Source organism: Castor canadensis, chromosome 9, assembly GCF_047511655.1.
Source record: "Castor canadensis chromosome 9, mCasCan1.hap1v2, whole genome shotgun sequence".
NCBI lineage: Eukaryota > Metazoa > Chordata > Mammalia > Rodentia > Castoridae > Castor > Castor canadensis.
The window spans coordinates 50,760,231-50,774,186 of NC_133394.1; the positions used below are offsets into that span (position 1 = coordinate 50,760,231).

A 13,956-nucleotide genomic window follows, 5' to 3' on the forward strand; every position below is an offset into this window, starting at 1 on the left:
ATGGCAGGTGCTGTAAAAACTAACTAGAAGAATAAATTTAAAGGTCTCATTTTTCACAAAGATCCAAAATGATAAAAAAATCTACCTTATCAATTCCATGACTGCATCAGCACACTGATAGCTATTGAAAATTATCCTTCAAGTAAAATTTTTGTTTGTGAAAGTTCTGAGATTTAATATATGCTTTGGCAGAATGAATAGAAATACAATTAATTTTTTTTCTTTTTTTTTTTTTTTTTTTTGGTGCTGGGGTTTAACTCAGGGCTTTGCACTTGCTAGGCAGGCACTATACAACTTGAGCCACTCCACCAGTCTTTTTTTATGTTGGGTATTTTCAAGATAGGGTCTCATGGCTTTGAACTGCTATTCTCCATATCTCTGCCTCCTGAGTGGATGGGATTACAGGCATGAGCCACGACTAAATGTTCTTGATCACAGTTGACTTCAACAGGAAAAGTTTATAGAATTTGTTCCATAGAATATAGGATATTACTAGTTTCTCTTATTTAGAGTTGTAACTAATTACTTTTTCTGTACATTATCTTTCAAATCTTAATATTATCTTTCTCTGATCTCTCTTTATCTCAATGAATTTTCTTTCAACATCTTAATGAATGACCTGTTATATTCATTATTATGATGAGTATAATAGCCATTACTACTACTCATTCAAATGACTTCAGATATTTTAGGAGAATACTATTATCATTTATAGTAGCATAAATGTCACTGTGGTTTGCTTTGCTATTGAAAAATCTCGTACAGAAAAATTCTTTCCATTTGTCAACAACTAATCAACAAAAATTATTTGCATTCACTTAAGGCAGTGACTTTTAAAATGCCCATTCTACATTCTAGGCCAATTGAATCAAATCCTACAGAATTCAAATTTATTTTATTATGAAATTTCCCCATATTTTCAATGCATGGCTCCAATCTCGGTCAGATGCTTACATAGCAAGAGTTGATTTTACATAACAAGAGTTGATTTTTTTAGCATTGAAAACTTTTCTTAAAGGAGATATTTTATATTGTGAATAATAATAAACCCAATGACTAGGAAATAGGGTTTGAAAATATTACTGATAGAAAATAACACTCAGGCATCATGTGTTTAGCTCCTAAGAAATGCAGAGGGCATTAACTTAATGCTAATAGTAACTATTCATTTATACCTCTTAACTGGAAATAATACAGTATAAACCAAATTAAATAGATTAAGATTATAAAATCCCAACCTAATGCAATTCTGGTGCTCCAAATGACTCAGAGTTCACACATCCTGAGGCATTATGTGTCAATGTCTAGGACTTTATTCAATATTAGTTTTATTGCACCAGTATGGGTAGATAGCAGCTATTAGATTTTGAACTTATTTTGTGTTATTAAATGTTAAAATTTCAGAAAAAAATGCTCATCAATGTTTGCTAATAACACATCCCATGTTATGCATTAATGTTAAGATATCTCCAAAGTCCTTATATAGACTAGTTGAGAAACAATCTAGCTGGGTGGGGTGGCTTATATCTGTGATCCTAGCTACTTGAGAGGCAGAGATCAGGAGGATCACAATTTGAGGACAGTCCAGGTATAAAGTTCACAAGACCTCATCTTAACCAATAAATACTGGGCTTGGTGTGTGCCTGTCATCCCAGCTAAGGCAGGAAAGGTAAGTAGGAGGATCGTGGTCCAGGCCTGCGAAGCATAAAGTGAGAATCTATCTCAGAACAACCCAAGAAAAAAGGGCTGGTGGTATGGCCGAAGAGGTAGAGCACCCACCCAGCAAGTACAAGACCCTAAATTCAAACCCCTGTACTAGAGGAGAGGAATATACGTATGTATATAGAATATGCGTAATATGTATATATACGTATATGTATATAGAATATATGTAATATATATAATTGTTATGATTGTTATGATTATACTGCCCTCTAGTGTCAACTGGTGTTTACACAGAAGTTCATTTGCCTTTTTCAGATCAGTATTTTCATGACCCATTTGTCCAACTATGGAAACGACCGGCTGGGATTATATACATTTGTTAATCTGGCTAACTTCGTGCAGACTTGGACTAACCTGCGTCTTCAAACTCTGCCTCCAATGCAGCTGGCTCACAAGTATTTTGAGCTCTTCCCTGATCAGAAAGACCCTCTCTGGCAGGTAAAATTGATTCAATAAATAATATGAGAAATATCTTGTAGTTCTGTGAGATAATCCAGGTATGAAGAGTGAAACCATCTGAAAGCAGCTGCATATTTGGGAAATGTTAAGTATATTCAAGAAACTACTTTTTTCCTGAACTGTAGTCTCATTGATACACATTAGAAATTACGGAATTTTCAGTGATGTATTCTGTTGGTGGGAATACTCTTCAATCAAGAGTAAGAGATCAATTTTCAGACTGCAATTGGTTAAGAGTTCATGATACTCAGGTTGCATGTTAGGCAGGAGCCAAGTGATCAGCCCTGAACACATTCCCCTTTCCCTAATGACTGAACCACATGGGAAGGTCTCTGAGAGGGCTGCTTTCGGTATTATGTTTCAGTTGTTATAACAAGCATCTTTTCATCTTAACCACTACAAATGACCAAATGCTAGCCACTGAAAAGACATGCATTTTCCTGCTCATTTAAAACCTTTTTATTAAACTGAAATAGTTATTATTTCAGATGACAAATTTAAAACAAAATTTTTTCTAAAACAGCAGTCAAAAGAGTACCCTCACTTTAGTCTTAATTAAAAATAGAGAGATGTATTTAACTTCACATATCTACAGTACTAATTGGATAGAAATAAGAAGTGACCCTGTTTGCTCATTCTTGAAAGAGTATTAAATTACTATAATTCTTCACCTTTTCTAGATAAGTATAGTTTGTAGTTAAAATGAAGGATGTTCTAGATACATCTTGCACAGTGAGTGTTGGTTTTAAGTATTATAGACCAAAAGCAGAATCCCTAAAATAGTAATTCACCTTCATTTCACCTTTTTGTCAAAACTGAGTACTTTTTAGCATCATAGTCTGTAAAGTTACATTTTTAGAAATGCATTTACCAACCTTTGAAGGCAGCTGAAAGGAATGGGTATCTCTTTAAATAGTATAATTATGGCTAGATCCATATCCTTCAGAAGCATAACAGGAAAACTCAAAGTTACTTAGAATGAAAGTCTGACACCTTATATTTTAGTTATTTGTTGAATATTAAAAGTGGATCTTCTTTTAGGATAACGAGCTGCTCAGAAAGCTCATTATCTTTTTTTTAAATCAAAAAATTAAAATATAAAACTTCCAGTAACAGAAAAATATTAAACTGGCAGTGCTATGAGTCTGCTTACCCAAAGTGGAAATATCTCCCCTTTCTCACATCCTCACTCTCAACCTCAGGACAGAAAAGAATTATTCTAAAGCCTCCATGATACCACATCAATATTTTCAATTTTTAAAAAGGAGCCTCCTTGTTTGTCCCACTGTTTCCTGGAATATCTTATAAGGATAAAAATTGGAAATGCTGATGTGATTGGACTTTGGTCACATGATAAGGTGAGAGCACACACGGGAGGTATGGGGATAGGTAAGAAACCCAAAAAACATGATAGTATTTGATGTCCTCACTGCATAGGAACTAATGGAGAAACTTTAAAGTGACAGAGGTCAATAGGAAAAGGGGATCAGGAACTAGAGAAAAGATTAGTTCAAGAAGAATCAACTTAGAATGTAACACATTTATACATGGAAGCAATGCTAGGAATCTCCCTGTGTAGCTATCCTTATCTCAGCTAGCAAAAATGCTTTGTCTTTATTATTGTTTACACTCTCTCTTCAACAAAATTAGAGATAAGAGCAGAACAGATTCTGCCTGAAAGCAAAGGGAGGGGGGAGGGCGAAGGGGCAGAGAGGGGAAAAGGAGGGGGCAGGGGGATAGCAGGGAGAAATGGCCCAAACAATATATGCACATATGAATAAATGAGAAAAAAATTGGAAATGCTGGCATTCAATGGACACACACACAAAAAATGCATCTCTATATTCTTCTCCAACTTAGAATCCTTGTGATGACAAACGTCACAGAGACATCTGGTCTAAAGAAAAAACCTGTGATCGCTTACCAAAATTCTTGGTGATAGGACCCCAGAAAACTGGTGAGAACTTTTAATGTTGTGATTAATCAAATAATCAATAAAAATACAAAAGATTAGACAATGATTTCTTGTCATAATGAGATCTTAAACTTCCTATAAAACTGATAAATGAACAACATATTATTCTCGGACATAATTGTTGTTTAGCTCAATGATGTACTTAAATGCTTTGTCAATGTGTTTTTTAAAGTGAAAAGGACAAAATAGATGTCACACAGTTTGAATATACAGCAGTCAATTTGGTGACACATCTTTTTTGTTTCCCAAAGATCTTCAATGAGAAGTGTTGCTAACCATATCTGAAATTAAAACTAATCACATGTTTGAAAGTGACTGGCAGGATTTGGTCAAAAGTCATGAGAGACACACATAAGCACCTAGAACGCTTTATAATAAATTCCTTCCAGAAAAAGAATTTGCCATCTTCCCAATATGATCTATTTGTAAACTGTTTCTTGCAGAGATGACAACTTTTTAAATGTCTAAAAGATGTTTGAAAAGCAAAATTCCTAGACATAAACAAAATTTTGTGCTAGGAAAGGTATTTATTCATACCCAGGAGAAATTTTTTGCACCTTGTCTTAAATTGGTGTGCAAATTTTTTCTCATAAATTCCTTGTTTCTTTGAGAATCAAGATTAAAGTGAATCCCAGTGGAAGTATTAAAATGCCAGATATTCAAGCTGTATCTGGGGTGATAAATTATTTGGGGTCCTTGGATTCTGGCTTCACAGAAAACAGACATTTCAACTGCATTTCTTGCTAGGGAGAATACATTCCCTCTTCTTGTCTCTCAGGAAATAACTGAGAGTTCTAAGCAAGGTACACAGAGAGCTTAGCCTATTCATTTTTTTCTTAGCTCCATTGCAAATAACATTCTGGAAAAAAAAAAAACAGGTATAGCAGACACATTTCTTGTCCTTATTTACTTAATTTGTCCTTTCCTATCTAAAATCAAAAGGCAACTAGAAGAACATTGAAACTAAGTCTCTTCAGTGAACTCCCCCGTCATCACACAACTTTGTCATTACTGATCACATCTCTCCAAAGCTTGACACACCAAGTTTGTTTCCAAATCCCATGAGGGATGTACTTTGCCTCATGCTATGTTGGAAACACAGACATTTTAACATTGTCCTTAGATGGCAGAATTATTAGTTGTCATCCTCAACCCACTTGGGTTTCCAAGTGTTATGTTACTATTTGGATATGACATTTGCCTTTGGAATAAAAAAATTTACAGAAAATGATGGTTTTATGTAGAAATTTTATTTTTCCCAGTTTTATTGACATCCATTAAATTCACTCATTTTAAATGTACAATTAGGTAATTTTGAAAATTGTATGCTTTGTAACCACCACCAAATACAGAACAGCTCTATCAAAAAAGTTTCTCTAAGTCCCTTTGCAGTCAGTTCCCCCAAACCCTCCTCATCAGCCACAAGCAACTACTTTTTTCCTTTTCTAGAATTTCATGTAGATAGAAGCACATACTTTTGTGTTTAACCTCTTTCATTTGGCCTGATACTTTTGACATTCATTCATTTTGTATCTATCAATAGTTTATGAAATTAATTTTTCAATTAGTCAAAATTATCTTCTCATAGCAGCTCCATGAGAATTAAATAGCCTTACTTCTGACTTTAGTTTTGTCAAAAGTATCCTTCTGGACAATTCTGCATAGGTTTCTAGTTATCTGGATATTCAGATATTTTTCAGTTTTGAAAATGACAAAGAATATATAAACTAAAGCTTTCAGATAGTTATTTAATTATGTGTCTCTGTAAAGATGTGGTTGGCTTACCACAGACAAAATATATATACAGGACAGTTTATTCAGACCAAAGAATATGTCTAGGCAAGACAGAATTCAGAAACCACAATCTTATTTTTTGACCACTGACAAATAATATTATGCCTTTTATTGACTATATAAAATAATTAGATTATATACATTTTTTTCTGTTTCTCTAGTGCTGGTCATGAAAGGTTATTAAAAGCAAACAACATGATATAATACAATTCTTAAAAATAAAATTCAAAAAAGAATGTTTTCTGAAATATTTCAGAATGTTTGTATTCTGAAAAAATTTAGAAAAGAACTACTTTTTCCACATTATTATAATCATACTCTTCACAGAGATTAATCCTTTCCAGTTTTTAAAAAGACCTTATTTTTTCTGAACTGTGTCTCAATTATGTAACTGAGATATAAACATACTTAATATATTTATAATTCTAAATTATATCTCAATAAAGTTTTTTAAAAACATGTTGCAAATATTCAGATATGGTACTACTTGTGTAGAAGTTCCACACAGATTATCTCCAGGGCCCTTATAAAACTCTGATAGCTAAGCATTTCCTTCCCCAATACACAGATGAGAAAAGTAAGACAGAGAAGTTAAATAATTTTTGTTCAAGTTCACACACTTGGTAAGTACTGGAAATAAAACTCTTAACCCTAGGATTTACCTGACTCCAAATTGAGAACATGTTCTTTCTACTTTACTGTTGTGAATTTGAAGTAATACAAGATCTTTTCCCAATAAATTTTATATGTTGATGCACATTTCTTCTAATTCTTTGATTTTTTAAAAGATGGTCACCAGGCCAGCAGCATTAGCATCACCAGAGAATTTGTTAGAAGTGTGAATTCTTTGGCCACTCTATAGACCTGCTCAGTCAGAAACTCTGGGACAGGACCTAGTTATGTGTGTTTTAACAAACTGTCTAGGTGACTCTGATGCATGCTGAAGTTTGAGGATCACAGTTTTAAGTACAGCTTGTGAAGACTATTTTTACTTATAGATTCCTGTGTTTCATTCCCTATAATTATCTATGATTATAGATAAATGCTTATTGTTGGCTCAGATGTAATCTACAAACACTATCTCTTTTAATTCATTTTTTAGACAGTATCATTATTGACAGAAAGTCATTTTAACAAAGTTTCTATTGTAGAGATGTGGTAGAGTTAAGTATAATAGTAAAGAAGGTTTAGCAGAATGATAAGAATATTCAAAATTCTTTGCAAATGGCAACATAACATTACTAAGCAAAATTAGAATGATAATTTCTCCAAGTGAGAAAAATACTACAAGGTCCCGTCTGATTGCTATTGCTATCTATTAACTTGAAATACAATTACAGAGCCTGTTCCATCGCAGTGTATATATTGTAAATCACATCAGAGAAGTAGAAATTATAGGATATATTTCTCTCATGACTACTGAATATACAGATCAGAAATATTTTGAAATTATGATTTTATAAACACAGTCACAGTTGCAAATGTGGGGCTAAATCTTTGACAACTGATCCCAAACTGCCTTTCTTTCTTCTGTAGTAGTCTGACAAAGCTGCACACTTTATCTCCTAATTTGGGCTAATAAAACATTAATTTTACTTCTTATCATATTGCTCACTTTAAAAGAACTCACATCCTTGTTCCACAATAGTCACAAATCTACATGGGCACCTGTGATATGCCACTCTCTTTCTAATAAATGCTAATATTATGTTATGCCACTAAAAAAAGATGCTAATTTTCTTCATAGAAACTTAAACAATTTTTCACACTACTTTTTTTTCAAATTTGTGAAAACTTGTTAAGTTATTAAATTCTGTCTTGGGCTTAGCTTTCATAGTCTTCAGAAAGAACTTTATAGAACACAAATCTCAATTTTGATGGTAATATGTTAACTAATGGTATGTTTTAGTTATATAATGCTTTATTAATATCAAAATATCTTCAGGTACATTATGTCATTTCATCATCAGAGAAAAAATGTATGAAATAAATAAGGCAGGTGATTATCCATTAAAAAAAACCTGAAACAAAGAAAAGCTAAAAGCCAAAGTCATATCAGATTGATGACTGAGCTAGGATCAATAGCTAGTTCTCCCAATCCCTGCAACAGGCCCTGTCTCACACCCCTCCATCTCCATTTTTTAGAACCTACTTCTTTTTAAACTCTGTGTGATCAGTTTAAGTCTGCAGTATATGTAAAGAATCTCCTTAGATCATTATACTATTTACATTATTAATGACTTTGAAATGTTAATACTAGGAAACCGTCTATTTCATTAATTTCTAAACCTCTGTTGTCTTTTCAGGTACCACTGCTTTGTATTTGTTCCTGGTTATGCATCCTTCCATCCTTAGTAACTCCCCCAGCCCAAAAACCTTTGAGGAGGTACAGTTCTTTAATAGAAATAACTACCACAGGGGGATTGATTGGTAAGATGGGTTATTAATATAAATCTAAAAGTATATATACTGTGCACAGTATAAACTTAGTGTTGATATTTAGAAACATATAAGTTTTTAACCCCAAAAAAGTTTACCCTCCATGCCTTGGAAATTCATTGAAATAACATAAAGGAACATGAAAATTTTTCATAGCAAACCCTTCTCAGTTAATGAAAGGACTTGTTGCCTCAAGAGGCCTGCATGTAATTTCAATTGGCATTAATTATTTTTTATGGTAATTACAGATGTGAAGTCACAAATAGCATAATACCCAAGAACTTCATTGTTCCCTGGTTATAAGAAACCTTTCAGATCTTTTCCTTGTACACTCTTCATTAGGTGATACTATGGTCCACTTGTATAATTTTCTATTGTATAAAAGGCAAAAAAATGTAAATAAAAATCTATAGATATAGATATATTTCATAAGTAATGATAATACATAAAATTTAATTGTCACCTTTGAATTAAAATTAGAAATAAATTAAGCATCTGAAGAAAATAATATAAAAAGTAAAAATGTAGATATAGACAAATCACTGTAATGTAGTAGAAGTGGATAGCACAAGGAAACATGTTAACCATAAACTATATCTTCAGGTCTTTCTATTAAGTTTGAATGCTGGACAAAGAGTGGTAGAAAAAAGCAGAATTTTAATAACAACTCCATAGAATAAATATAGCATTTTGCATTTGCATAATGAGCCATGTACATTAACCTTGTCAAATTGCATGCTCTCAGTTAAAAGTATCAATAACTTCAGTAGTTGGCTTGTGGGTAGTCTGAATGGAAAGATAAATAAGTGGATTGAGCACAGTTTGAGGACCTACTAGGGTTTACATGTGTTTTAATTGTTATATAGTTCACTGCCAAGTCTTCCAAACAGTGGTTGATACTAATGTGGTGTCAAATAACAGCAGGGAGAATCAAGAATCCTTCAGTTACTTCAGCTTCCACTTGACCACTGATTCAGATTAATATACATGCATTTATAGGTAATAGAATAAAATGTCGATGTCATGACTAAAAGGAATGATTAAAGACTTCTTTGGGGAGGAGGGGAAGAGGCAAGTACAATACTTAGAGTCCCTGGAACGTAAGAATAACTGTGGGAAGAGTCCATTTTTTTGTTGTTGTCATAAATTGTAACAAACAAAACCTTTTGTGATCATAAGCCAATAATTGCATAGGCACTATAATCAAAACAAAAAGTCCCTTTAGCAACTTACAAGGAGATGGCATAAATAAGTAGGAAGCTAAAGTGCAATGAAAGATTTTAAATATAACTCGACAAAGTTACCCAAATACAAACACTTTTGATTGACAAATTACACATTTATAAAAGGCAATTAATGCAAATAACAAATAATGGTAACTGCAAATGTCAACTTATAACAGTAATTACAGCTTTGCTCTCAACAACATCAAATGTATTCACAGTCAGACTGGCCTGGCCTCTCTCTGAAGCATGAACCCCTTTGCTGTCTTTTGGGGGTCATGATTCCACAAGGTTGAAGATTATGTCCCTCAGAGCTCCAGGGACATTTACAAAATTAACTTAGGTACAGTTAGTTAATCTGAATGCAAGGATCTGCTTTTTTTCCTTTTTCTCTTTTTGAAGAACTGGATGAAACTATGGCTACCTTAACTGACAGTCAGCCTAAGCATGGGCTGAGTGTACAAGCAAATTAGGCCAAATGAACATCAGAAAACTTCATCTTGACAAAATAGCCAATATTTGCAATCAGAGGGTCTCAAAAACAATGTTTGATTTATGCATGCATGTAGGTTTTATGCTTTGTGATTTGGTAATATTATTTTTAATTGCATGGGAATGTAGTGGAGGGTTAGAGTAACGTTTAGAAAGTCATAAAATCCGTTAGCATTTAGGACTTCTGCTATGCTTGCTAATTCTTTGGATACCTGAATACTTTTTTTTCCAAAAGTGAGCTTATCTGGGGAACCTCCAGATCCCATCCTGGAAATATGAACCTGAATTCCTTTCATTTACTTGTTTAATAATCAAACATTTTTCAAGTATCTGTAAGTCCCAACCCCTACACTAGAAAAATGTGAACACATAGGCAACAAGAACTGGACCCTGCCTTCTCTATAAGCCCCTGAGCCCGGCAAAATCAACATGATATAGTTTCAACATACAGAACTACTTCAGTGATCTTAAAAGCCTAAATTATTCCAGGTATAAAAGACTGCTGGGAAGACAAGATCATTTTTAGAAGCTAAAAGCTGTCTAACTTTCAGCACCTCCACCCTCTTTTTTTGTGATCTTTGGAGCCTCTCTCAGAACAAACATGCTTGAGATAAGCTTGGTGAATCAAATAGGATACCACTAGACACTCAAGACAGCCTTAGCATCCGTGGTACCAGAATGAGCTTCTAAACAAGAAGGACCCTGAAATGTGGTGCTCCCTGTAGATAGAATGTGCAACAGAAGAGATAGCAGATCAAACTCTTCCAAAATTTTTGTACATCTCTTTCTCTCTGAAAAGATGGCAGAATGACCTATCACCAGCAATGCCCTTCTCAGAAAACATGAAAGGATTTTGTTACTGCTCTGAGTCTCAAGACATCACCTTGTTGCAACAGTTTACACTTTGCAGTTCAGTGACACAGGAATCCTACCAGGAGTTTAATAATCTGAAATGGCAAGGTCTCACAGTTAGAGTCTGTGCAAGTAACACAAGATCTTTTGGTCCAAAGAAATAGCACACTATCAAAAGAAGTGATCATGTAAATGCATGAATCTTTTGTTCAGTAATTATTTAACTACCTTCTCTTGCTGCCCAAAGTTATGGTGGCTTATAAATTGAAGTGGATGGTGATGGCAAATGAGGCCATTTTTATAAAATTTTACAGTTCCTTTAAAAAAGCATTTTTCCTCTAAAATGTATCACTCAGGGCTTCAGAAATAACATATTGTCATATGCCAATTTAGTTGTACTTGACAACTTTTACACAGGCAGAACATTAAACAGATCCTGAATTTCAGTGCTTGAGTCTACACTGTGTTTACACTGCTGGTGATTTGAATTACCACTACCCTTAAGGAAATGAGACCCAGCCTTGGGAATTTTGACAAGAGTTTATATTTGGAAATATGTACATACTTTTAAAACTTTTCTTATAATTATTCTAATATATATTAGAATACGTAGAGAGATATAAATGGCTCTATATGAATAAAAGTTAAGCCAACAGACAATATTCACAACAGACACATTATATGTACTTTGACACTACATGACTAAGTACAACAGCACAACACACTAGTAGGAATGAAATTATTTTACTTTGAGAAAGAATTTTTACCTAAATCTTTTTTAAATGTCTTTGAACTAAACATATCTTCTTTTTTTTTTAATCAGATTCTCTTTTTGAGTGCTTACACTATTGTCTGTAGGGTATTTCTACATTTAGATACATTTTATAGTTAATCTGGTTATTATTGCGGTTTGATCACTCCGTGTATACATTTTTGTTATCGCATAACTTTCTTCTGCTATTAAGCAAACAATAAAATGTATCTAGAAAAATTTTTCCAAAATGTTTTTGTTAGGGTTCTGGACATATTTCCCCTGCTAACTATGAAGGACAAATGCCTTAAAGAAAAAGGTTTTTATTTAGGAAACAAATGAATTTGTGGGACACCTCTAATGTCTTCAGTCACCAGGATATAAGTGTAAACCAGAATCTTATTTTGAGAAAAATATTCCTTTTCTAGGTATATGGATTTCTTCCCTGTTCCATCTAATGTCACCACTGACTTTCTGTTTGAGAAGAGTGCCAATTATTTCCACTCAGAGGAAGCTCCTAAAAGAGCTGCTTCCTTGGTCCCCAAAGCCAAGATCATCACCATTCTCATTGACCCATCAGACCGAGCATATTCCTGGTACCAGGTAAGGAAGACAGAATCCCACAGGGAGAAGGGGAATTTGTACAAACCCATCATGGGTTTTAATAAAAGAGATCTTCTAGTTGTTTGACAGCTACAGCACAAATATGTATATGTGCTTCCATACATCTGCATCTTACAAGCAAATGTTATAACAATTTTAAATGATTAGATTTCTCCAAGACATATGCTCTGAAGGGTTAGATAGCAAAAACTTCAAGTTTTACAGGTTATAAAGTCTGCCACTTACAGGTTACAAGTCTGCCATTGTATTTCAAAAGTAGCTGTGGATATGTAAATGCGTGAACATGGCTGTCTCAGTAAAACTTTACAAAACAGCAAATGCCAGCTCCAAAAGAGCTGAAATAACCTCTTGTACTGAAGAAGCAATCTATGGAAAAGCATAGACAAGGATTTGTCATCCCTGCTCTAAGCCTCTTTATGCTCATTGTCATTGTTTCTGATGTTTGTTAGAACCTATCACTTTGAAATAATAATAGACTTTAGTAATATGTGTATAGAAATACACTTTTACTTTAGAAAATCATTAGAAATAATAGCTAGTAAAAAAAATCCTGTGCCAGTGATATTTTAAACACCAAAGGTTCAATAAGAAGTTGTAAAATTAAACTAAGGAACATAACAAAATTCAGCATCAGTGTCTTTAATCTGTAGGATCTTCAGTTTCCTTGTGCAGTTTTATGATTTAAAAAATGCTCTCCAAATATTCATGATGTCCATCTAGTCATCAAATAATTTTAGTGACTACCATTTGCAAAGTATTATTTTAAAAGTGATTTTAATTAATAAATGTGGACACTATACTTGACACTGTCTTTGGTCTAATAATTGGAGATATACCATAAGTATAAATAATCATATAAATTAGACAGTAGTAAGGAATGGACTAAAAGAGTCATTCGAGATAAAGCCCATCTTACATACAAGTTATATTTACTAACTTGGCTGCAAGTTAGAAGCCTAACAGAAGAAACATGCACATTCCATAAAGAAGGGAAGGATCTGAAAGGGGAACAACTGAGGTAGAATTAAAATGAAGCATTTTGATTGGTACAAAGCAGAACAATGTGTAAAAGGGTTATCAGCAGATAAGGGCTAAAATGCAAACTAAGATCCGATTTCCTTGGAACTATGAGGTTTAGATGAATGTGGAATAACATTTACACAAAAACTCCTTATCTGTACCTCTGTGAGTGGGCTGGATATGAAATCAGAGTTTTGAACTACAGGCCCAAACTCCTGGGCTTCTACATGTCAAGTCATCCCTATATATCAAAGAGACACTGGTGAAGGGCAGAGAAAGATTTATAATAGGGCCTGGGACATGCTGTGGGAAGAGGCAAAGTAAACACTTCAGCCCATTTATAACCACCTTCAGGCTACAGATATGACCTTTAGCTTTAAACAGATAAGGAAGTAGGGCAGAGAGCAAAAATTATGCTTTGTTAAATAGTCCCAGTTACAGGTATGGGCTGGTTGGTCATTGTCTCAGCTCTGGTTCTTAGGGATTCCAGAGAAGTTTGTTACTGCTGTCCTCACTTGAGAGTGATACACAGGAGAGCTCAGGTTGTGGGTGTCCTTGGTCTGCTCTTAGATAAAAATCAAAGGTGGACTCAGGAAGCAAAA

The 13,956-nt window shown here is 33.8% G+C and overlaps 1 protein-coding gene and 1 long non-coding RNA gene across 10 annotated transcripts in view; one reads left to right on the forward strand and one right to left on the reverse strand.

The window, feature by feature from the left end:
* LOC141410873 (bifunctional heparan sulfate N-deacetylase/N-sulfotransferase 3) overlaps positions 1-13,956 on the forward strand; it is a 183,081-nt gene that overhangs the window by 150,991 nt on the left and 18,134 nt on the right. For 7 of the 8 annotated variants that reach the window (XR_012435663.1, XM_074041597.1, XM_074041600.1 and 4 more), the window contains 4 exons: positions 1,981-2,163; positions 4,045-4,141; positions 8,260-8,383; positions 12,139-12,313. Coding sequence is in view for 7 of the 8 variants with exons in the window: in XM_074041597.1 (XP_073897698.1) it covers positions 1,981-2,163; positions 4,045-4,141; positions 8,260-8,383; positions 12,139-12,313 (579 nt within the window). In the remaining variant the exon portion in view is untranslated. Of the gene's footprint in view, positions 1-1,980; positions 2,164-4,044; positions 4,142-8,259; positions 8,384-12,138; positions 12,314-13,956 lie in introns of those variants that run through there. The other variant, XM_074041601.1, reaches the window with a different exon arrangement.
* The window catches only part of LOC141410874 (uncharacterized), an 81,404-nt gene that overhangs the window by 43,510 nt on the left and 23,938 nt on the right, over positions 1-13,956 (reverse strand). The gene's annotated exons all lie outside the window — the stretch shown is intronic.